We start from the raw sequence: 26013 nt of genomic DNA, 5'->3' as shown, positions 1-26013 counted from the left end.
TAACGCTAACTGTAAAGTTTGGTGGAGGAGGAATAATGGTCTGGGGCTGTTTTCATGGTTTAGGCTCCTTAGTTTGATTGAAGGGAAATAACGCTAACGCTACAGCATACAATGACATTCTAGACAATTCTGTGCTTCCAACTTTGTGTGCAACAGTTTGGGGAAGGCCCTTTCCTGTTTCAGCATGGCAATGCCACAGTGCACAAAGCAAGGTCCATGCAGAATAGTTTTTTTCGAGATCGGTGTGGAAGAACTTGACTGGCCTGCACAGAGCCCTGACTTCTACTCCATCAAACACCTTTGGGGTGAAATGGAAAGCTGACTGTGAGCCAGGCCTAATCGCCCAACATCAGTGCCCGACCTCACTAATGATCTTGTGGCTGAATGGAAGCAAGTCCACGCAGTAATGTTCCAACAACTAGTGGAAAGCCTTCCCAGAAGAGTGGAGGCTGTTGTAGCAGCAAAGGGGGACCAACTCCATATTAATGCCCATGATTTTGGAATGAGATGTTCAATGAGCAGGTGTCCACATACTTTACATACATGACTACATGTAATACAGATAGTCATGTATGGTTATATAAAGGGTTGGGAAATTCCAGTATCTTTCCAAAAATCCTGTTTGGAAGATTCCTGGAATTACAAAGGAATAAGCAGGTAAGCTGTGGTACATATGACAATACTATGGAGAAGAGAGAGAGAGAGAAATATACATCAACCAAGCGGAATCAGCAGAGCAGTCCATGATTATTCACCATGGCAGATGCCAATGCTAGATTGTAAACCAGTGAGAGTAGTGTGTGGAGAGAGGAGTGCCAGGCTGCCTGTCCCACTGCTCTAACACATTATACTGGCAGAGAGACACACTATACTGTACCCTATGGGTGCCAGAGATAGGAAGGGCCACGGGGGTGGGATTGGGGAATGGGCAGGGGAAGTGAGGAGTGAATATAGTAAAGGGTGGGAATGGGCAGGGGAAGTGAGGGGGATCAGGGAGGTGAGGAGTGAATATAGTAAAGGGTGGGAATGGGGAATGGGCAGGGGAAGTGAGGGGGATCAGGGAGGTGAGGAGTGAATATAGTAAAGGGTGGGTGGGAGTGCAGGAGAGTAAAACCCACTATGCCTGACAGGCAGAGGAAAGGGCCTGGAGGTAGGGAGAATTGGGGAAGGGGGAAAGGAAGGATGATGGGCAGATTGGGGGCTGGGGTATTTGACATTGGCACAGACAGTGTGGTACTGTAGTAGGCAGAGGGCTTGAGGAATTGGACACGGCCAGAAACCCTAGCTACAGCGCCAGCCTTACCCAGCGATGCCAGCTCTCTGTGGTGTACTGTGAAACCAGACTCACTGTGTGTTAATGTGCTATAAAACCTGTTAGAGGAGAGAGGGGTGGAGGGAGGGATAAAGGATCAACAACTAAATTAAAACCCTTGGCTAGGGATAAAGTACTATCCTCTTGCTGTAAAAAGAGAGGAAGAATGAAAAGGAGTGTGAGCGTTTGGGAGCAATCGAGAAAGAGGGGAGTGTTGATTGGTATGAGTACTGCTGGCAGAGCGGAGAGAGGAAGATGGAGAGTATTTAAGATGGAGTGATCGCACAGAGTGGAGAACGTCTAGAGTGAGGAGGAGGGAGACAAAGAGAGAGAGAGAGATGGAGGAGAAGGTTAGGAGGGGAAGCAGCAGGAAAAGTAAAGCGATAAGAGAATTAAATGGTCACAGAGGTTGATGTAGGCCAGTCCCAACAGAGAGAGAGACAGAGATGGAGAAATAGAGAAACAAAGAGCACCTTCAGAGATCTATACAGAGAGAGAGAGAGAGAGAGAGAGAGAGAGAGAGAGAGAGAGAGAGAGAGAGAGAGAGAGAGAGAGAGAGACAGAGAGCACCTTTAGAGATCTATATAGAGAGAGAGAGAGAGAGAGAGAGAGAGAGAGAGAGAGACAGAGAGCAGCTGTTGATATCGATACAGAGAGAGAGAGAGAGAGAGAGAGAGAGAGAGAGAGAGAGAGAGAGAGAGAGAGAGAGAGAGAGAGAGAGAGAGAGAGAGAGAGAGAGAGAGAGAGAGAGAGAGAGAGAGAGAGAGAGAGAGAGAGAGAGAGAGAGAGAGAGAGAGAGAGAGAGAGAGCGAGCTGGAGAGAGAGAAATATTTATATACCGGTCAAAAGTTTTAGAACACCTACTCCTTCCAGGGTTTTTCTCTCTTTTTTACTATTTTCTACATTGTAGAATAATAGTGAAGATATCAAAACTATGAAATACCACATATGGAGTCATGTAGTAACCAAAAAGGTGTTAAACTAATTAAAATATGTTTTGCATTTCAGATTCTTCAAATACCCACCCTTTGCCCTGATGACAGCTTTGCACACTCTTGGCATTCTCTCAACCAGCTTCAGGAGGTAGTCACCTGGAATGCATTTCAATAAACAGGTGTGCCTTCTTAAAGGTTCATTTTTGGAATTTCTTTCCTTCTTAATGCATTTGAGCCAATCAGTTGTGTTGTGACAAGGTAGGGGGATATACAGAAGATAGCCCTATTTGGTAAAAGACCAAGTCCATATCATGGCAAGAACAGCTCAAATAAGCAAAGAGAAACGACAGTCCATCACAACTTTAAGACATGAAGGTCAGTCAATAAGGAACATTTCAAGAACTTTGAAAGTTTCTTCAAATGCAGTCGCGAAAACCATGAAACGCTATGATGAAACTGGCTCTCATGAGGACCGCCACAGGAATGGAAGACCCAGAGTTACCTCTGCTACAGAGGACAAGTTCATTAGTTACCAGTCTCAGAAATTGCAGCCCAAATAAAATCTTCAAAGAGTTCAAGTAACAGACACATCTCAACATCAACTGTTCAGAGGAGACTGTGAGAATCAGGCCTTCATGGTCAAATTTCTGCAAAGAAACCACTACTAAAGGACACCAAAAAGAAAAAGAGACTTGCTTGGGCCAAGAAACACAAGCAATGGACATTAGACCTGTGGAAATTTGTCCTTTTGTCTGGAGTCCAAATTGGAGATTTTTGGTTCCAACTGCAGTTTCTTTGTGAGACGCGGTGTGGGTTAACAGATGATCTCCACATATGTATTTCCCATTATGAAGCATGGACGAGGAGGTGTTATGGTGTGGGGGAGCTTTTCTGGTGACACTGTCTATGATTTATTTAGAATTCCAGGCACACTTAACCAGCATGGCTACCAGAACATTCTGTAGCGATACGCCATCCCATCTGGTTTGGGCTTTGTGGGACTATCATTTGTTTTTCAACAGGACAAAGACCCAACACACCTCCTGGCTGTGTAAGGGCTATTTTACCAAGAATTAGAGTGACGGAGTGCTGCATCAGATGACCAACCTCAACCAAATTGAGATGGTTTGGGATGAGTCGGACCGCAGAGTGAAGGAAAAGCAGCCAACAAGTGCTCAGCATATGTGGAAATTCCTTCAAGACTTTTGGAAAAGCCTTCCAGGTGAAGCTGGTTGAGAGAATGCCAAGAGTGTGCAAAGCTGTCATCAAGGCAAAGGATAGCTATTTGAAGAATCTAAAAATATAAAATATATTCTGATTTGTTTAACACTTTTTTGATTACTACATGATTCCATATGTGTTATTTCATAGTTTTGATGTCTTCACTATTATTCTACAATGTAGAAAATAGTAAAAAAAATAAAAAATAAAAACCCTTGAATGAGTAGGTGTTCTAAAACTTTTGACCGGTATTATATAAATATATATATATAAATAAGAGAGAGAGAGCTGGAGAGACAGCCTTAGAGAGAGAGGTACACTACAGACAGATGCCAGTCCTCCTACCAGAGCAGCGGAACTTGTTGCTCTTGATCTGCCCAATGCGTTTGTTGGCCAGTCGTCTGGGGCTGGTACAACGGGCACCGCTGGTCTCTATGGGGTTGGAGCGCAGGTAGTCTGCCAGCCACCTCATATTACAGTCACAGATAAACGGGTTCTGGGCCAGGTGACTGAAAAGAGAGAGGGTGGAGGGAGGGCGGCAGGGTGAATGGGTGGGGGAGATACGGGGGAGAGAGGAGGGAGAAAATTTCATGCCAGGAATTTAGGGAGGGTAGCAAATTCCATCCCAATATAATTTTTGTTAACATGAAATGTTACTGTGTGACATTTTAAATATGTACATCTGTGTGATTGTGTGTGGCATGGGATCTATGTGGTGGTCATCAAGGCCAAGGGTATGTAGATAATGCATATATGTGGTGGTCATCAAGGCCTAGTGTATGTAGATAATGGATCTATGTGGTGGTCATCAAGGCCTAGGGTATGTAGATAATGCATATATGTGGTGGTCATCAAGGCCTAGTGTATGTAGATAATGGATCTATGTGGTGGTCATCAAGGCCTAGGGTATGTAGATAATGGGATATATGTGGTGGTCATCAAGGCCTAGTGTATGTAGATAATGGATCTATGTGGTGGTCATCAAGGCCTAGGGTATGTAGATAATGGATCTATGTGGTGGTCATCAAGGCCTAGGGTATGTAGATAATGCATATATGTGGTGGTCATCAAGGCCTAGGGTATGTAGATAATGGATCTATGTGGTGGTCATCAAGGCCTAGTGTATGTAGATAATGGATCTATGTGGTGGTCATCAAGGCCTAGGGTTTGTAGATAATGGATCTATGTGGTGGTCATCAAGGCCTAGGGTATGTAGATAATGGATCTATGTGGTGGTCATCAAGGCCTAGTGTATGTAGATAATGGATCTATGTGGTGGTCATCAAGGCCTAGGGTTTGTAGATAATGGATCTATGTGGTGGTCATCAAGGCCTAGGGTATGTAGATAATGGATCTATGTGGTGGTCATCAAGGCCTAGGGTATGTAGATAATGCATATATGTGGTGGTCATCAAGGCCTAGTGTATGTAGATAATGGATCTATGTGGTGGTCATCAAGGCCTAGGGTATGTAGATAATGCATATATGTGGTGGTCATCAAGGCCTCGTGTATGTAGATAATGGATCTATGTGGTGGTCATCAAGGCCTAGGGTATGTAGATAATGCATATATGTGGTGGTCATCAAGGCCTAGTGTATGTAGATAATGGATCTATGTGGTGGTCATCAAGGCCTAGGGTATGTAGATAATGGATCTATGTGGTGGTCATCAAGGCCTAGGGTATGTAGATAATGCATATATGTGGTGGTCATCAAGGCCTAGTGTATGTAGATAATGGATCTATGTGGTGGTCATCAAGGCCTAGGGTATGTAGATAATGGATCTATGTGGTGGTCATCAAGGCCTAGGGTATGTAGATAATGCATATATGTGGTGGTCATCAAGGCCTAGTGTATGTAGATAATGGATCTATGTGGTGGTCATCAAGGCCTAGGGTATGTAGATAATGGATCTATGTGGTGGTCATCAAGGCCTAGGGTATGTAGATAATGCATATATGTGGTGGTCATCAAGGCCTAGTGTATGTAGATAATGGATCTATGTGGTGGTCATCAAGGCCTAGGGTATGTAGATAATGGATCTATGTGGTGGTCATCAAGGCCTAGTGTATGTAGATAATGGATCTATGTGGTGGTCATCAAGGCCTAGGGTATGTAGATAATGGATCTATGTGGTGGTCATCAAGGCCTAGGGTATGTAGATAATGGATCTATGTGGTGGTCATCAAGGCCAAGGGTATGTAGATAATGCATATATGTGGTGGTCATCAAGGCCTAGTGTATGTAGATAATGGATCTATGTGGTGGTCATCAAGGCCTAGGGTATGTAGATAATGCATATATGTGGTGGTCATCAAGGCCTAGTGTATGTAGATAATGGATCTATGTGGTGGTCATCAAGGCCTAGGGTATGTAGATAATGGATCTATGTGGTGGTCATCAAGGCCTAGGGTATGTAGATAATGCATATATGTGGTGGTCATCAAGGCCTAGTGTATGTAGATAATGGATCTATGTGGTGGTCATCAAGGCCTAGGGTATGTAGATAATGGATCTTTGTGGTGGTCATCAAGGCCTAGTGTATGTAGATAATGGGATATATGTGGTGGTCATCAAGGCCTAGTGTATGTAGATAATGGGATATATGTGGTGGTCATCAAGGCCTAGGGTATGTAGATAATGGATCTATGTGGTGGTCATCAAGGCCTAGTGTATGTAGATAATGGGATATATGTGGTGTTCATCAAGGCCTAGGGTATGTAGATAATGGGATATATGTGGTGGTCATCAAGGCCTAGGGTATGTAGATAATGGATCTATCTGGTGGTCATCAAGGCCTAGGGTATGTAGATAATGGGATCTATGTGGTGGTCATCAAGGCCTAGGGTATGTAGATAATGGATCTATGTGGTGGTCATCAAGGCCTAGGGTATGTAGATAATGGATCTATGTGGTGGTCATCAAGGCCTAGGGTTTGTAGATAATGGATCTATGTGGTGGTCATCAAGGCCTAGGGTATGTAGATAATGGATCTATGTGGTGGTCATCAAGGCCTAGTGTATGTAGATAATGGGATATATGTGGTGTTCATCAAGGCCTAGGGTGGGCAGTATAAATAGCAGGGACAGGGTAGAGGATATTTGTACTTCTTTTCTCAGGATCCAGGTTCAACAAGAGGCTAGTTATAGACTGGATCTCAGACACCAGTGTGTGTGTGTTTGTGTGTGTGTGTGGCGTGTATGTGTGTGTGTGTGTGTGTGTGTGTGTGTGTGTGTGTGTGTGTGTGTGTGTGTGTGTGTGTGTGTGTGTGTGCTCGTGTGTGTGTGTGTGCTCGTGTGTGTGAACCGTCTACCCTGTTGTCTATGGGGCTCTTGGTAACACATGTGTTGCCAGGTGAGCCAAGGGACAACATTATTAATCAACTTCACAGGTGTGTGTGTGTCTGAGTGTTTGTGCGTGCATATACTTGTTTAAATGTGTTATACAACATAACACAGTTGTCCTTGCCAGATATAAACTGCTCAAGTCAATCAGTCAGAACTGCAGTTTGCTGTCAGCGTTGATAACAGTGTTTCTTAAGGCAGCACTGGCACATGCTTGATTGGAGGGTGTATTGGCTTGATTTTGAATTACCTGAAGGTGTGTGTGTGTTTGAATTTCCTGTGTGTGTGTAATTGTCAAGATATTTTTCCATTTGTGTGTTATTAAACAGCTGTGTTTTATGTGTGGCTCATGTTTTATGGTGACAGAGAATAATGTTTGTGTGTGTGTGTGTGTGTGTGTGCGTGTGTGTGTGTGTGTGTGTGTGTGTGTGTGTGTGTGTGTGTGTGTGTGTGTGTGTGTGTGTGTGTGTGTAAGTGCGTAAGTGCGTAACTTACAGTGTCTGTATAGCTCTGAGAGAAGCGAAGGTGCCCTTGGCCACAGTCTGTATCTTGTTGTCATACAGAGACAGTAGAGAGAGGTTCTGCAGGTCTGTGAAGGCATTGGCCCGAACACAGTGGATCTTATTGGCATTCAACAACCTGGGACAGGAAGGTAGAGATAAATAGAGAGACAGAGAGAGAGAGAGGGGGTGGGAGGAGAAAGGGAGAGAGATACAGAGTGAGAGAAAGATAGAAAGAGACATAGAGAGAGAGGGGGGGTGGGGGGAAAGAGAGAGAGAGAGAGGGGGGGGTGAAAGAGAGAGAGACAGAGAGACAGAGAAAGAGGGGGTGGGGGGGAGAAAGGGAGAGAGATACAGAGTGAGAGAAAGATAGAAAGAGACATAGAGAGAGAGAGGGGGTGGGGGGAAAGAGAGAGAGAGAGAGGGGGGGGTGGGGGGAAAGAGAGAGAGAGAGACAGAGAGAGACAGAGGGTTGGGGGGAGAAAGAGAGTTAAAAAAATAGAAAAGGGAAAAATGTTACTTACAATCATCAATGTAAGCTGAATATTATCAAGGAGTAGCCACTGTGTACTTACAGTAGTTGCAGGGCATATAGTCCATCAAACACTCCTTTGGGAAGCTCCGCAATCTTATTCCCATACAGGACTCTGGAAAAGATCAATTGATAAATTAATGAATTAATCAGTGGCTCAATCGATCAACAATAAATCAGAAATGCACTTATCCATCAATGGTTATTGTGACTCACAGTGAGTTGAGAGATCTCAGGCCTTGGAAGGCATCAGGAGCTATTTCGGATATCTGGTTATTACTCAGGTCTCTGACGGGGGGGGTGAAAGGGGGGGGGGGGGGGTTAAAGAGGCATTCAATGTGGGAGGTCTTGTCTTCAGCCAGGCCCAACTTTCATACTGTAACTCTAACCTTTAACCCCTAGGACTCAACTAAGTCCTTACAGTACCATAACTTATTATTCAAGTTTCCATTCTAGAACTTCCTGAAGCAGCCAATGATATTCTGACAGAAGTGAGTTGACGACACTGCTAGCCAATCAAAACCCAGAATAGTGTGGTGTGTGTGTGGTGTATTAACGGGGTGCAGGGCTATGGTTCATATGGAACAGGCTGTTTCTATAAATGCCTGTCGTTAATAGGATCCACAGATCTCTGGCCACAAGCTAACCACGAAGTGTGTGTGTGTGTGTGTGTGTGTGTGTGTGTGTGTGTGTGTGTGTGTGTGTGTGTGTGTGTGTGTGTGTGTGTGTGTGTGTGTGTGTGTGTGTGTGTGTGTGTGTGTGTGTGTGTGTGTGTGTGTGTGCAGTGAACTCCTGTCAACTGCATGTCTTTAAAGGGAAATTGTCGTGTGGTCTTTAAGATGTGAAATGATCCCATTTGAGGCTAATGTTAAACTAAGTGCTAAATAAGTGTCTAGTGCAAAAGCCTGATGTTTCCTGGAAAATAGAGCTCTGGATTAGGAGGAGGTTACAGCATCTGATCTCAGACACACTCCTGTCATCTGATCTCAGACACTCCAGTCATGTGAAAACAGAGTCCTGGATAAGCATCTGATCTCAGACACACTCCTGTCATGTGAAAACAGAGTCCTGGATAAGCATCTGATCTCAGACACACTCCTGTCATGTGAAAACAGAGTCCTGGATAAGCATCTGATCTCAGACACACTCCTGTCATGTGAAAGCAGAGCGCCAGAGTAGTAGGAGGTTACATCATCTGATCTCAGACACACTCCTGTCATGTGAAAACAGAGCGCCAGAGTAGTAGGAGGTTACATCATCTGATCTCAGACACACTCCTATCATGTGAAAACAGAGCGCCAGAGTAGTAGGAGGTTACATCATCTGATCTCAGACACACTCCTATCATGTGAAAACAGAGCGCCAGAGTAGTAGGAGGTTACATCATCTGATTGTAGACACACTCCTGTCATGTGAAAACAGAGCGCCAGATTAGTAGGAGGTTACATCATCTGATCTCAGACACACTCCTATCATGTGAAAACAGAGCGCCAGAGTAGTAGGAGGTTACATCATCTGATTGTAGACACACTCCTATCATGTGAAAACAGAGCGCCAGATTAGTAGGAGGTTACATCATCTGATCTCAGACACACTCCTATCATGTGAAAACAGAGCGCCAGAGTAGTAGGAGGTTACATCATCTGATTGTAGACACACTCCTATCATGTGAAAACAGAGCGCCAGATTAGTAGGAGGTTACATCATCTGATCTCAGACACTCCTGTCATGTGAAAACAGAGCGCCAGAGTAGTAGGAGGTTACATCATCTGATCTCAGACACACTCCTGTCATGTTCCAGGTCATACAAACTGGGCCAAAGTGAGAGCATGTGTGTCAGTGTGTTTACACAGTGGGTCCCCCTGTCACCTATTTTTATCAATAGGGATTTGTAGCAGAGGCTCCCCAGAGGCTCCCCAGAGGCTCCCCAGAGGCTCCCCAGAGGTGGAAGGGGACGACCATCCTTCTCAGTGAATTATGCGAGGCAAACAAATTGTGAAACATTTAAAAAAAGTTATCCTTTTCAGATAAAGCTATAATCAATATAGTCACGTCTCCAAATAATTGATTAAAACACACATTTTTGCAATGAATGTCTACAGTAGCCTCAACAGCACTCTGTAGGGTAGCACCATGGTGTAACCGGAGGACAGCGGAAGGAGGCTCATGCTTCTACCCCCTTCCGCTGACATACACAGTAATTATGACATTTTCTGGAGGACATCCTCCAACCTATCAGGGCTCTTGCAGCATGAACTGACATGTTGTCCATCCAATCAAAGGATCAGAGAATCTGGTACTGAAAGCATAAGGTACAGCTAGCAAGCACCGCAGTGCATACCATGTGGTGAGTAGTTGCCTCAAAGAGAGAGAGAGAGCTAGCTATATTTCAAATTAAATGTTCACTTCCATTTACTCAGCTAGCCAATGCAGCTAGCTAGTTTAGCCTACTCAAACACCCTGCTTGAACAGAGGGGGATGATATGTTAGCTAGCTGGCTATGGCTATCGAACACTGGAACTCTTCCAAGTCAACGTAATATTTTGGTTTGACTAATTTATTGCCACTGGGGCCCATCAGAGTAACTGCTAAACTGTTAACTGTGCTGCATGATTGTAGCGTGCTTACTAATGCGTTAGTTCTAGTAGCTATGTTGACTTGACGTTAGCTCATATGGTGACACTGATGTAGGCTGTGTGTAGCGGTTAGCAGTTTTGAGGTTTGGTTTGAACATTTTTGCCTGGCCACAGACAGCTGATGTGCTGTGCACTGAAATCCAAAAATGAATGGAAAAGATGAGAGGAGGAGAGCGCATAGCTAGGTGCCTTCGGAAAGTATTCAGACCTCTTGAATTTTTCCACATTTTGTTACGTTACAGCCTTATTCTAAAATGGATAAAAAAATATATATCCTCAACAATCTACATAATAATAAAGTTAAAACAGGTTTTTAGATTTTTTTTGCAAGTGTATTAAATAAAAAATAAAAAAACAGATATACTTTATTTACATAAAAATTCAGACCCTTTGCTATGAGACTCGAAAATGAGCTCAGGTACATCCTGTTTCCATTGATCATCCTTGAGATGTTTCTACAACTTGATTGGAGTTCACCTATGGTAAATTCAATTGATTGGACATGATTTGGAAAGTGCATATCAGAGCAAAAACCAAGCCATGAGGTCAAAGGACTTGTCCGTAGAGCTCCGAGACAGGATTGTGTCGAGGCACAGATCTGGGGAAGGTTACCAAAACATGTCTGCAGCCTTGAAGGTCCCCAAGAACACAGTGGCCTCCATCATTCTTAAATGGAAGAAGTTTAGAACCACCAAGACTCTTCCTAGAGCTGGCCACCCGGCAAAACTGAGCAATTGGGGAAGAAGGGCCTTGGTCAGGGAGGTGACCAAGAAGTGGTGACCAAGAACCCGATGGTCACTCTGACAGAGCTCTAGAGTTCCTCTTTGGAGATGGGAGAAACTTCCAGAAGGACAACTGTCTGCAGCACTCCAACAATCAGGCCTTTATGGTGGAGTGGCCAGACAGAAGCAACTCCTCAGTAAAAGGCACATGACAGCCTGCTTGGAGTTTACCAAAAAGGTACCTAAAGACTCTCAGACCATGAGAAACAAGATTATCTGGTCTGATGAAACCCAGATTGAACTCTTTGGCCTGAATGCCAAGCGTCACATCTGGAGGAAACCTGGCACCATCCCTATGGTGTAGCATGGTGGTGGCAGCATCATGCTGTGGGATGTTTTTCACCGGCAGGGACTGGGAGACTAGTCAGGATCGAGGCAGAGATGAACGGGGCAAAGTACATCGAGATCCTTGATGAAAACCTGCTCCAGAGCACTCAGGACCTCAGACTGGGGCAAAGGTTCACCTTCCAACAGGACAATGACCCTAAGCACACAGCCAAGACAATGCAGGAGTCGCTTCGGGACAAGTCTCTGAATGTCCTTGAGTGGCCCAGCCAGAGCCCGGACTTGACCCCAATCGAACATCTCTGGAGAGACCTGAAAATAGCTGTGCAGCAACGCTCCCCATCCAACCTGACATAGCTTGAGAGGATCTGCAGAGAAGAATGGGAGAAATTCCCCAAATACAGGTGTGCCAAGCTTGTAGCGTCATACTCAAGAAGACTCGAGGCTGTAATTGCTGCCAAAGGTGCTTCAACAAAGTACTGAGTAAAGGGTCTGAATACTTACGTAAATGTGATATTTCAGTTTAAAAATGTATATAAATTAGCAAACATTTCTAAAAACCTGTTTTTGCTTTGACATTGTGGGGTATTGTGTGTAGATTGATGAGAGAAAAAAATTAATTTCATCAATTTTAGAATAAGGATGTAACGTAACAAAATGTGGTAAAAGTGAAGGGGTCTGAATACTTCCCAAGAGCACTATATGTGGCTGCTAGGAAAGTTGTGAGGTTTTAGGTGATCAGGAGTGTATTCATCCCGTTGATTCTGTTGAAAAAAGTTTCTTAAACGGATGCAAACAGTATGAAATGGGAATAAACATACCTGAATTTGTCCAATAGAAACTCTCGTTTGCAACTGTTGGACTAATGATTACACCCTAGATTAGCTAGATGCAGACAAGATTTTGCAAGGCAAATCACCTTGATTCCTCAAATTTCTCTCGACCTGTGCACATTGTAAACTTTTATTCATAGGCTATGTTGTTGTAACCTCATGATGGTTAAAGGGAAAATTTGAGTATCATGTAATAGCCTAAACCTATTGACATTGCATTGAGCTGGGTGAATGAAATATGAATGAGAGTCATCTAATATGCTTTAATATAAATCAAATGTATTTATAAAGCCCTTCTTACATCAGCTGATAATCCCAAACTGCTGTACAGAAACCCAGCCTAAAACCCCAAACAGCAAGCAATGCAGGTTTAGAAGCAATAAGGCCATGCTCATAATTTTTTTTTTGTCCTCCCTCATCTTAAACGGCACCAACCGCCACTGATCTGTAGTGATCTGTTTTGTTAGAGCTATAGGCTTTATTCAACATCGAGACGATATACTGAAATGCAGGAGTAGCGTAAGGGTGAGGAGGGTAAGGAGTAGAGAGGGAGGGTGAAAGAATGAGGTTGGTATGTGGTTGTTGTCTAACCTAGTGTTTCACTGTGGCTAGTTGTGACCAGTAGCCCATGTATTTTAAGGCTAAGCTGGTTAGCGACTGGTTAACGACTGGTTAGCGACTGGTTGGTGGATGCACTGGAGGCTGAGATACTACTTGACTGGAAATCACTGCCGGAAGCAGGACAGAGTGGAGAGGAGGAGATGAGGAGGAACCAGTAGCCCCTGTATTTTAGGAGTAGGCTGGTTAGCGTGATGGTTGGTGAGGCTGAGGTACTACTGGACTGACCCCCCCCCCCCCAAAATATAGGGCAGAAAAGGGAGAGAAGAAAAGGATGAGAAAACCATTAGTCTTCGTTCCAGCACTCTCTCCTTCCCCAATATCATATCATACAGTCATCATATCCATAATCCTCTCTGCCACAGTTTATAGTGTGCCTACGCAGTCAGACACTCTACACAGGCTGAGAATACTGTACCAGCACTGAAACATGAGAGGTGTTATTCCAGTGGAGATGTTTCAGCTTGTAGCCTTCTACCTTTTCCTGCTCTGAGTCCGACTCTAATAGCTTGGGTTGTGACATGAAAATAAGAAGGTAAGATGTACTAATTACGTTTTGATTGGACCCCTGTGCCCTCTGGCCCGACAACAAAGTACATTGTCAACATTTCACCAGTTCGTTCTTTTAGGTGCAGTAGGCTGGGTTGTGAAATGAGTCTAAGTGGATTACACTCAGTTATGTTCTTTTAGCCATAAACCTTGTGTATTTACAGTACATCTGTTCTTCAGCAACAAAGGAAGTGTACTTCAGCCCTCGAGAGTATATACTTGCATTAATACTTCAGCCCTACTGCAAGTGTACTTACATGTTTTCTTCTGCCCTAGAAGAAGTGTAGTTAGTGTACTTCAGCCCTAGAGGAAGTGTACTTAGTGTACTTCAGCCCTAGAGGAAGTGTACTTAGTGTACTTCAGCCCTAGAGGAAGTGTAGTTAGTGTACTTCAGCCCTAGAGGAAGTGTACTTTGTGTATTTCATCCCTAGAGGAAGTGTACTTTGTGTATTTCATCCCTAGAGGAAGTGTACTTTGTGTATTTCATCCCTAGAGGAAGTGTACTTTGTGTATTTCATCCCTAGAGGAAGTGTACTTAGTGTATTTCAGCCCTAGAGAGTATATACTTACATCCTGCGCAGCTTCTTGTAGGGAGAGAAGGCACCGGGAGGAACTGACTTGATCCCATTCTGCTCCAGACGACTAGAGAGAGACAGAGATGGGGAGGAAAGAGAGGGATGGAGAGAAGGAGAGGACGAGACAGACAGACGGAGAGATTGAGACAGAGAGAGTGAGGGATGGAGACAGAGAGAGGAAGAGATGGAGACAAAGAGAGTGAGTGAACACAGTGGAGGAACAGGGAGAGACATGGAGGAACACAGTGGAGGAACATGGAGAGACATGGAGGAACACAGTGGAGGAACAGGGAGAGACATGGAGGAACACAGTGGAGGAACAGGGAGAGACATGGAGGAACACAGTGAAACATGAAGACTGGAGAGAGAACTGTCTGCCCTGTCCAGGTCATATAAGTACTCAGAGTCAGACACAACCAAACGCCCGTCAATCTGTCAACCACACTTCTATCAATCTGTCAACCACACTTCTATCAATCTGTCAACCACACTTCTATCAATCTGTCAACCACACGTCCATCAATGTATCACCACACATCCATCAATCTGTCAACCACACTTCTATCAATCTGTCAACCACACGTCCATCAATGAATCACCACACGTCCATCAATCTGTCAACCACACGTCCATCAATCTGTCAACCACACGTCCATCAATCTGTCAACCACACTTCTATCAATCTGTCAACCACACGTCCATCAATGTATCACCACACATCCATCAATCTGTCAACCACACTTCTATCAATCTGTCAACCACACGTCCATCAATGAATCACCACACGTCCATCAATCTGTCAACCACACGTCAATCAATCTGTCAACCACACTTCTATCAATCTGTCAACCACACGCCCGTCAATCTGTCAACCACACTTCTATCAATCTGTCAACCACACGCCCGTCAATCTGTCAACCACACTTCTATCAATCTGTCAACCACACGTCCATCAATCTGTCAACCACACTTCTATCAATCTGTCAACCACACGTCCATCAATCTGTCAACCACACGTCCATCAATGTATCACCACACGTGCATCAATCTGTCAACCACACGTCCATCAATCTGTCAACCACACGTCCATCAATTTGTCAACCACACGTCCATCAATCTGTCTGTACACAAGTGTGTGAGAGGAGGGACATGCAACAGAGCGATGCAGGAGACTTCAGTCATCACAGAAGTGTCTTCAGACATCACAGAAGTGTCTTCAGACATCACCGAAGTGTCTTCAGATATCACAGAAGTGTTTTCAGACATCACAGAAGTGTCTTCAGACATCACAGAAGTGTTTTCAGACATCACAGAAGTGTCTTCAGACATCACAGAAGTGTCTTCAGACATCACAGAAGTGTTTTCAGTCATCACAGAAGTGTTTTCAGTCATCACAGAAGTGTTTTCAGACATCACAGAAGTGTTTTCAGTCATCACAGAAGTGTTTTCAGTCATCACCGAAGTGTCTTCAGTCATCACCAAAGTGTCTTCAGACATCACAGAAGTATTTTCAGTCAACACAGAAGTGTTTTCAGACATCACAGAAGTGTCTTCAGACATCACAGAAGTGTTTTCAGACATCACAGAAGTGTTTTCAGACATCACCGAAGTGTCTTCAGACATCACAGAAGTGTCTTCAGACATCACAGAAGTGTTTTCAGTCATCACCGAAGTGTCTTCAGACATCACCGAAGTGTCTTCAGACATCACAGAAGTGTCTTCAGACATCACAGAAGTGTATTCAGACATCACAGAAGTGTTTTCAGATATCACAGAAGTGTTTTCAGACATCACAGAAGTGTTTTCAGACATCACAGAAGTGTTTTCAGATATCACAGAAGTGTTTTCAGACATCACAGAAGTGTTTTCAGACATCACAGAAGTGTTTTCAGACATCACAGAAGTGTTTTCAGACATCACAGAAGTGTTTTCAGACATCACAGAAGTGTTTTCAGACATCACAGAAGCGTTTTCAGACATCACAGAAGTGTTTTCAGACATCACAGAAGTGTTTTCAGACATCACAGAAGTGTTTTCAGACATCACCGAAGTGTCTTCAGACATCACAGAAGTGTCTTCAGACATCACCGAAGTGTTTTCAGTCATCACCGAAGTGTCTTCAGACATCACCGAAGTGTCTTCAGACATCACAGAAGTGTCTTCAGACATCACAGAAGTGTATTCAGACATCACAGAAGTGTTTTCAGATATCACAGAAGTGTTTTCAGACATCACAGAAGTGTTTTCAGACATCACAGAAGTGTTTTCAGATATCACAGAAGTGTTTTCAGACATCACAGAAGTGTTTTCAGACATCACAGAAGTGTTTTCAGACATCACAGAAGTGTTTTCAGACATCACAGAAGTGTTTTCAGACATCACAGAAGCGTTTTCAGACATCACAGAAGTGTTTTCAGACATCACAGAAGTGTTTTCAGACATCACAGAAGCGTTTTCAGACATCACAGAAGCGTTTTCAGACATCACAGAAGTGTCTTCAGTCATCACAGAAGTGTTTTCAGACATCACAGAAGTGTTTTCAGACATCACAGAAGTGTCTTCAGTCATCACAGAAGCGTTTTCAGACATCACAGAAGTGTTTTCAGATATCACAGAAGTGTCTTCAGACATCACAGAAGTGTTTTCAGACATCACAGAAGTGTTTTCAGACATCACAGAAGCGTTTTCAGACATCACAGAAGTGTTTTCAGACTCACAGAAGTGTCTTCAGTCATCACAGAAGTGTCTTCAGACATCACAGAAGTGTTTTCAGACATCACAGAAGTGTCTTCAGACATGACAGAAGTGTTTTCAGACATCACAGAAGTGTCTTCAGACATCACAGAAGTGTCTTCAGATATCACAGAAGTGTTTTCAGACATCACAGAAGTGTTTTCAGACATCACAGAAGTGTTTTCAGTCATCACAGAAGTGTCTTCAGACATCACAGAAGTGTCTTCAGACATCACAGAAGTGTCTTCAGATATCACAGAAGTGTTTTCAGTCATCACAGAAGTGTCTTCAGACATCACAGAAGTGTTTTCAGTCATCACAGAAGTGTTTTCAGTCATCACAGAAGTGTTTTCAGACATCACAGAAGTGTTTTCAGTCATCACAGAAGTGTTTTCAGACATCACAGAAGTGTTTTCAGTCATCACAGAAGTGTCTTCAGACATCACAGAAGTGTTTTCAGACATCACAGAAGTGTTTTCAGACATCACAGAAGTGTCTTCAGACATCACAGAAGTGTTTTCAGACATCACAGAAGTGTTTTCAGTCATCACCGAAGTGTCTTCAGACATCACAGAAGTGTTTTCAGATATCACAGAAGTGTCTTCAGACATCACAGAAGTGTTTTCAGATATCACAGAAGTGTCTTCAGACATCACAGAAGTGTTTTCAGACATCACAGAAGTGTTTTCAGACATCACAGAAGCGTTTTCAGACATCACAGAAGTGTTTTCAGACATCACAGAAGTGTCTTCAGTCATCACAGAAGTGTTTTCAGACATCACAGAAGTGTGGCACTGCTCTCTTTTTCTAACTCTCTCTCTCTCTGAAACACACACAGATATCCTAACGGTGGAGACTGAAAGTCACAGACGTACTGTACTCAGTCTCAGATGTTCAGGAGAAACAGGCCTCGAGAGGTAGTCAGTACTGAGCTCTGAACCATATTAGTAGCATTGGTGTGTGTGTGTGTGAACATGGCTGCCAGTGTGTGCGTGTGCGTGTGTGTGCGCGTGTGTGTCTGAGCATTTGCAGGTTTGCGTGTGGTTGAGTGGTTGTGTGGCAGGGCATTCAGACAGCTGTCTCTGTCCAGCCCTGCTCCGATCCAGTCCTCTAACCCCTCTGAGCCTCATTAAGGACTGTTTTAAAAGCTGTGAACTGACCTACAGTTAACAGCCAAGGCTGGGGCTGCATTGGGCTGGAGATGTGGCTGGAGCTGTGGCTTTTCCTGGTGTAGGGGGTTCTGGTTGTGGTTGTGGCCAGGGCAGTCGCTGTGGGATTGGCCTGGGATATGGCTAAGGCTGGCAAATATGAATGGGTCTAGAGAGAGTGCTTGGGAAGAGGGAGTTGGGGAGTTTGGGTATTGGGACCAAACTGAGGTGGCCTGATGGGAATGAGGCACACTGGTACCACAGTGTTTCAGCATTAATTCAGAACACTTAAAGGGATATATTCTTTATTTAGCCTTATTTCAGAACACTTAAAGGGTATTTATCTGTTTTTCAGAGCCACGTGCATTTTAAGAACAGGGTTAAAATAATAGGCCACTCCTGTTAAAGACTATCCGATAAACCTAGAATAACAGGCCACTCCTGTTAAAGACTATCCGATAAACCTAGAATAACAGGCCACTCCTGTTAAAGACTATCCGATAAACCTAGAATAACAGGCCACTCCTGTTAAAGACTATCCGATAAACCTAGAATAACAGGCCACTCCTGTTAAAGACTATCCGATAAACCTAGAATAACAGGCCACTCCTGTTAAAGACTATCCGATAAACCTAGAATAACAGGCCACTCCTGTTAAAGACTATCCGATAAACCTAGAATAACAGGCCACTCCTGTTAAAGACTATCCGATAAACCTAGAATAACAGGCCACTCCTGTTAAAGACTCTCCAAGACACTTAGAATAACAGGTTACTCCTGTTAAAGACTCTCCAAGACACTTAGAATAACAGGTTACTCCTGTTAAAGACTCTCCAAGACACTTAGAATAACAGGTTACTCCTGTTAAAGACTCTCCAAGACACTTAGAATAACAGGTTACTCCTGTTAAAGACTCTCCAAGACACTTAGAATAACAGGCCACTCCTGTTAAAGACTATCCGATAAACCTAGAATAACAGGCCACTCCTGTTAAAGACTATCCGATATACCTAGAATAACAGGCCACTCCTGTTAAAGACTATCCGATATACCTAGAATAACAGGCCACTCCTGTTAAAGACTCTCCAAGACACTTAGAATAACAGGCCACTCCTGTTAAAGACTCTTCAGGACACTTAGAATAACAGGTTACTCCTGTTAAAGACTCTCCAAGACATTTAGAATAATAGGCCACTCCTGTTAAAGACTATCCGATAAACCTAGAATAACAGGCCACTCCTGTTAAAGACTATCCGATAAACCTAGAATAACAGGCCACTCCTGTTAAAGACTCTTCAGGACACTTAGAATAACAGGTTACTCCTGTTAAAGACTCTTCAAGACACTTAGAATAACAGGTTACTCCTGTTAAAGACTCTCCAAGACACTTAGAATAACAGGTTACTCCTGTTAAAGACTCTCCAAGACACTTAGAATAACAGGTTACTCCTGTTAAAGACTCTCCAAGACACTTAGAATAACAGGTTACTCCTGTTAAAGACTCTCCAAGACACTTAGAATAACATGTTACTCCTGCTAAAGACTCTCCAAGACACTTAGAATAACAGGTTACTCCTGTTAAAGACTCTCCAAGACACTTAGAATAACATGTTACTCCTGTTAAAGACTCTCCAAGACACTTAGAATAACATGTTACTCCTGTTAAAGACTCTCCAAGACACTTAGAATAACAGGCCACTCCTGTTAAAGACTATCCGATAAACCTAGAATAACAGGCCACTCCTGTTAAAGACTCTCCAAGACACTTAGAATAACATGTTACTCCTGTTAAAGACTCTCCAAGACACTTAGAATAACAGGTTACTCCTGTTAAAGACTCTCCAAGACACTTAGAATAACATGTTACTCCTGTTAAAGACTCTCCAAGACACTTAGAATAACATGTTACTCCTGTTAAAGACTCTCCAAGACACTTAGAATAACAGGTTACCCCTGTTAAAGACTCTCCAAGACACTTAGAATAACAGGTTACTCCTGTTAAAGACTCTCCAAGACACTTAGAATAACAGGTTACCCCTGTTAAAGACTCTCCAAGACACTTAGAATAACATGTTACTCCTGTTAAAGACTCTCCAAGACACTTAGAATAACAGGTTACTCCTGTTAAAGACTCTCCAAGACACTTAGAATAACATGTTACTCCTGTTAAAGACTCTCCAAGACACTTAGAACAACATGTTACTCCTGTTAAAGACTCTCCAAGACACTTAGAACAACATGTTACTCCTGTTAAAGACTCTCCAAGACACTTAGAATAATAGGCCACTCCTGTTAAAGACTCTCCAAGACACTTAGAACAACATGTTACTCCTGTTAAAGACTCTCCAAGACACTTAGAACAACATGTTACTCCTGTTAAAGACTCTCCAAGACACTTAGAATAATAGGCCACTCCTGTTAAAGACTCTCCAAGACACTTAGAACAACAGGCCACTCCTGTTAAAGACTCTCCAAGACACTTAGAATAACATGTTACTCCTGTTAAAGACTCTCCAATATAGCTAGAATAACAAAGCCACTCCTGTTCACATGTCCAGCTGCATGTTGTGATAGGACGTCTAGTTTGATAAAATATGATTTGAAATCTCCAACCTCACTAGATAAGCAGAGCAGACAGCTTTACATGGTATACTGGTTCAGCGTGTGATTGGTCTAGACAGGATAAGGATAAATCCTGCTTTTAATGTTAATGCTGTGTGTGTGTGTGTGTGTGTGTGTGTGTTTGTGGGTATGTGTGTCTGTGTGTGTGTGTTTGTGTTGAGTTATGTATAATTGTATACTCAATGACTTGCCGTAATATTAATGTTTTAAGTTTCCATATATTTAATTTAAGAATGTTCTGGTTCAAAGATGTGGGCATCCATTTATGGACAGATAGAGCTGTATAATTGACATTCTTAGGATAGCTGTTATTCCAGACCACAGATTCCTGCGGTAGTCATGTTCTATGTGTGTGTGTGTTTCCAGTGTGTGTCACAGCCTTGTGGTCTCAGGGTGTTTTGCCAAGTGGCTTTAATTCCCTCTATCATCATGTCTGCATCACCAGATCCCAGGCTATTGTAGAAAACACAGTCTGTGTGTGTGTGTATGTGCGTGTGTGAGTGTGAGTGTGAGTGTGAGTGTGAGTGTGAGTGTGAGTGTGAGTGTGTGTGTGTGTGTGTGTGTGTGTGTGTGTGTGTGTGTGTGTGTGTGTGTGTGTGTGTGTGTGTGTGTGTGTGTGTGTGTGTGTGAGTGAGTGAGTGAGTGAGTGAGTGAGTGAGTGAGTGAGTGAGTGAGTGAGTGAGTGAGTGAGTGAGTGAGTGAGTGAGTGAGTGAGTGAGTGTGTGTGTGAATGCATGCCTACGTGACTACGTGCCTGCGTGCCTACGTGCCTGCGTGCCTACGTGCCTACGTTTCTGCGTGCCTACGTGCCTGCGTGACTACGTGCCTGCGTGCCTACGTGTCTACGTGCCTGCGTGCCTACGTTTCTGCGTGCCTACGTTTCTGCGTGCCTACGTGCCTGCGTGCCTACGTTTCTGCGTGCCTACGTTTCTGCGTGCCTGCGTGACTACGTGCCTACGTGACTACGTGCCTACGTGTCTACGTTTCTGCGTGCCTACGTGCCTGCGTGCCTACGTTTCTGCGTGCCTACGTGCCTGCGTGACTACGTGCCTACGTGCCTACGTTTCTGCGTGCCTGCGTGCCTACGTGCCTACGTTTCTGCGTGCCTGCGTGCCTACGTTTCTGCGTGCCTACGTGCCTACGTTTCTGCGTGCCTGCGTGCCTACGTGCCTACGTTTCTGCGTGCCTACGTGCCTACGTTTCTGCGTGCCTACGTGCCTACGTTTCTGCGTGCCTGCGTGCCTACGTGACTACGTGCCTACGTGCCTACGTTTCTGCGTGCCTACGTTTCTGCGTGCCTACGTTTCTGCGTGCCTACGTTTCTGCGTGCCTACGTGCCTACGTTTCTGCGTGCCTACGTGCCTGCGTGCCTACGTTTCTGCGTGACTACGTTTCTGCGTGCCTACGTTTCTGCGTGCCTACGTGCCTGCGTGCCTACATGCTTACCAGAGTGTATGAAGAAGTTCTGAGGAGTGCATTAAAGGAAAAATCCACCCAAAACACTAATATGTGAAAACAATATTTTTTTGTGAACAAATGTTTCATTTTGGTGATATAATAAGGTTTGCTGCAACTTCGAAAATTGTTGTCGAAATCTGTTGCAGCTCAAGTCGACTATAAAATCTGCAAAGCTAGCTGGCTGGCTGGCTAGCAAACGTAGATACACATAATAATAACAAATCAAATCAAATGTAATGTGCCAAATACAACAGACCTTACAGTGAAATGCTTACCTACAAGCCCTTAACCAACAATGCAGTGTTTTTTTTAAGTAAAATAATATTTTCAAACAAAAGTAGAAGAAGAAAAATGACACAATAAAATAACAATAACTAGACTATATACATGGAGTACCGAGTCAATATGCGGGGGTACAGGTCAGCCAAGGTAACTGAGGTAATATGTACATGTAGGTAGGGGTACAGTGTTCCTTTTGTCCTGGTGGGAAAGGGCAGCGTGGAGCTAGTTAGCTGTAAAATCACTTAAACAAACTGCACTATCATTTTAGGAGTCTACAATCTCACCATGTTCAACCTGCAGATCGATGTGCCTCACAGAGTGGAGTCTAACATTCGCAGATGTACAATGGGCCGTGTTGTGCATTCTGGACAATTCTGGGACAAGGTGCGCTCTCCTTCAGGAGGTCTATTGGTCGCTAGCTCAAAAACTCAACATTAGCACGAATTTCGTCAACAAGAAGTACAACATTACAAATCTTTACCGAGATGTGAGATAATTAACTTGCTATCTGTAATATCGCATAGCTTTGGAATCGTGACATTATGTACTTGAGGAAAATAGGCACGGTTCTCGACATATACACCGACTTTGAGGAGGGACTGCATTACAATTAGCTTAGCAACCGAGTGACGCAGCATGACAACGTGAAGGTGATTGGTAGACAGTCTGCTGGGTGGTATTTCTATAATATCTCTGGCACCATGCAATGCACCCTGGACTAGAGGCAGACAAATAGGAAACATGTGCTAGACCCTCCGTTAAATTAGACATTTCTCAAGGTAGGAATATCGCAAAAACATGATCAATGGCTCATTCGAGAGAAGACATCTGAGTTATGACATCGGCCAGTATTAGAATCTGACATGTATTATTGACGTTTTCACGATCTAAAAGTCGTATTTCTATTAACTTCCAATGTAGTGAAGAGCGATTTTATAACATTGCTGCATCATACCGGCCACATTTCTGCCTGCTTGAACTCCAATAACTTAGATACAGGTGAAAACATGAAATGACCCAGGGCATCCATGGAACATAACTCAGAGATGCACAAAAACAATAACATTCAAAATGGGTAAACGGGTTTGTTATATAGGAGTATGTCTGAGTGTGTGTCTGGGTGTGTGTCAGTGTGTCTGAGTGTGTGTCAGTGTGTGTGTCTGAGTGTGTGTCAGTGTGTCTGAGTGTGTGTCTGGGTGTGTGTCTGAGTGTGTGTCTGAGTGTGTGTCAGTGTGTCTGAGTGTGTGTCAGTGTAGGACTCAAGCCTTCCAGACAGGATTCACTTGCCTCTCCATCCCCCTTCTCAGATCAATATATCAAAGGACTGAGTCGCCATCATGACAAAGACCTCATACACACACACACACACACACACACACACACACACACACACACACACACACACACACACACACACACACACACACACACACACACACACACACACACACACACACACACACACACACACACACACACACACACACACACTTCAGAGCCAATTCAAGCTGTGGATATCCCTGGATTCCACTGTATCATATCACCGTACCCTGGGGCTTATGTGCAACAGGAGGGATGTGTTTAGATCAGCTAACTGGCAACATACAAGACAGCATGGTGCTTACATCTCTGCCATGGTGTCTGGAAGGCTGGCTGGTATAGCTGTGAGGCCTTTCCCTCTGCAGTCCACAATGTTGTTACTGCAGGTACACATGGCAGGGCACGTACCTCCCCCTAGGCTGCAAGGCTGCAAGCCGGAGCTCTCTGCGTGACCTGGAGACGGAGAGAGCGAGAGAGTGGGAGAGGAGAGAGAGAGGGATGGGAAGAGAGAGGGAGGAAGAGAGGTTCAAGTCCTGTTAAGAGAACGACAGGGTGTTGTCCAGGGTCACAGCAAGGTTCTGTGCACTTTGGGAATGTCCACGGTAATGTTGTCAACCGTAATGGAGAGGTCTTGGAACGGGCGCCCCCGGGATATTCCCCTGAATGTTTTGACAGACACGTAGAGGAACATTAACATGTGATATGTAGTCTGTCAGATGGTATCAGCGTCAAACTCCCAATTCTCAGCTGGATTTGAACTCATCAAAGTTGGTTGTATTTCATGACATATATAGTGGAATAGCATGTCTGAGTGTTGTGTGACTTTTTCATTCGAGACACAACGACATGTATGTTAACGTCGTTTCAGTCATCTCCGTTGATCTTCTCCTGTTTCTGTACGTCTGTGTTCTCATCATTGTCTAAGTCTAAGTGGAATTCTGTGTATTTTGCTAATTCAGCTCCTCCACCCCCGCCATCTCTCCTGTCTACCCTTCGTCTCCTCCACCCCCGCCATCTCTCCTGTCTACCCCTCGTCTCCTCTCTCCCCCTCGTCTCCTCTCTCCCCCTCGTCTCCTCTCCACGCTCTTTTGCTTCTTGCTTACGTTTGTTCTCCAAAAACTGAAGACAGCAGACAATTTGCATACAGTATACACATCCCACTGAAAATGTCTCTCGATATTTGTTTGAAATGCAATGCCCTTGTCAAAGACGACAGTGTGTTTGTATGTGTGTTTGTATGTGTGTTTGTATGTGTGTGTGTGCGTGTGTGTGTGTGTGTGTGTGTGTGTGTGTGTGTGTGTGTGTGTGTGTGTGTGTGTGTGTGTGTGTGTGTGTGTGTGTGTGTGTGTGTATATGTGTGCGTGTGTGTGTGTGTGTGTGTGTGTGTGTATATGTGTGCGTGTCTGTCTGTCTGTCTGTCTGTCTGTCTGTCTGTCTGTCTGTCTGTCTGTCTGTCTGTCTGTCTGTCTGTCTGTCTGTCTGTCTGTCTGTCTGTCTGTGTGTGTGTGTGTGTGTGTTTACTGCTCTAGGTTTTTCAGCACAACCTAGGAAAGTGTATGAAACATACTTTTAAATGGCCTCATTTACTCTGCATTACTGATCTGTGCTTTGACTTTCCTGCTATGAATATTTCATCAGCTCCCTTTCTCTCTGCGCGAGTGTGTTTGTATGTGTGTGTGTGTTCTGTTTTATTGATGACAGGAGAAAGTCCTACAGCTCAGTGGGACTGGGACAGGTCCTACAGCTCAGTGGTACTGGGACAGGTCCTACAGCTCAGTGGTATTGGGACAGGTCCTACAGCTCAGTGGTATTGGGCAGGTCCTACAGCTCAGTGGTATTGGGACAGGTCCTACAGCTCAGTGGGACTGGGACAGATCCATGGAGCAACAATAGGAATCAGCCCAGTTCCCTCTCTTTCCCACATACCTAGAACACAGGAGGTTGGTGGCACCTTAATTGGGGAGGACGGGCTGGTGTAATGGCTGGAGAGGAATGAGTAGAACGGAATCAAATACATCGAACACATGGTTTCCATGGTTTCCATGTGTTTGATGCCATTCCATTCGCTCCGTTCCCGCCACTACTATGAGCCGTCCTCCCCTCAGTAGCCACCTGTGACCTAGAGGTAATTAATGGTGCTAGATAGACTATATATTTCCCTCACTAACTTTAAACATCAGCTATCTGAGCAGCTAACCGATCTCTGCAGCTGTACATAGTCCATCTGTAAATAGCCCATCCAATCTACCTACCTCATCCCCATATTGTTTTTATTTACTTTTCTGCTCTTTTGCACACCAGTATCTCTACTTGCACATCATCCTCTGC

General features: G+C 44.1%; 1 protein-coding gene across 4 annotated transcripts in view; it reads right to left on the bottom strand.

Annotated features, from left to right (window-relative positions):
* Positions 1 to 26013, bottom strand: part of LOC139580477 (slit homolog 1 protein-like) — a 213467-nt gene that overhangs the window by 46207 nt on the left and 141247 nt on the right. For all 4 annotated transcript variants that reach the window (XM_071409214.1, XM_071409212.1, XM_071409213.1 and 1 more), the window contains exons 9-14: positions 23991 to 24138; positions 14118 to 14189; positions 8061 to 8132; positions 7888 to 7959; positions 7308 to 7451; positions 3814 to 3977 (exon numbers count right to left, since the gene is read on the bottom strand). In XM_071409214.1, coding sequence (XP_071265315.1) covers positions 3814 to 3977; positions 7308 to 7451; positions 7888 to 7959; positions 8061 to 8132; positions 14118 to 14189; positions 23991 to 24138 — 672 coding nt within the window. The remainder of the gene's footprint in view (positions 1 to 3813; positions 3978 to 7307; positions 7452 to 7887; positions 7960 to 8060; positions 8133 to 14117; positions 14190 to 23990; positions 24139 to 26013) is intronic.

The sequence above is a fragment of the Salvelinus alpinus genome, chromosome 7 (genome assembly GCF_045679555.1).
Source record: "Salvelinus alpinus chromosome 7, SLU_Salpinus.1, whole genome shotgun sequence".
In the NCBI taxonomy this organism is placed as follows: domain Eukaryota; kingdom Metazoa; phylum Chordata; class Actinopteri; order Salmoniformes; family Salmonidae; genus Salvelinus; species Salvelinus alpinus.
Note: the sequence above shows the minus strand (reverse complement) of the source record. Positions and strands in the feature narration are given on the sequence as shown.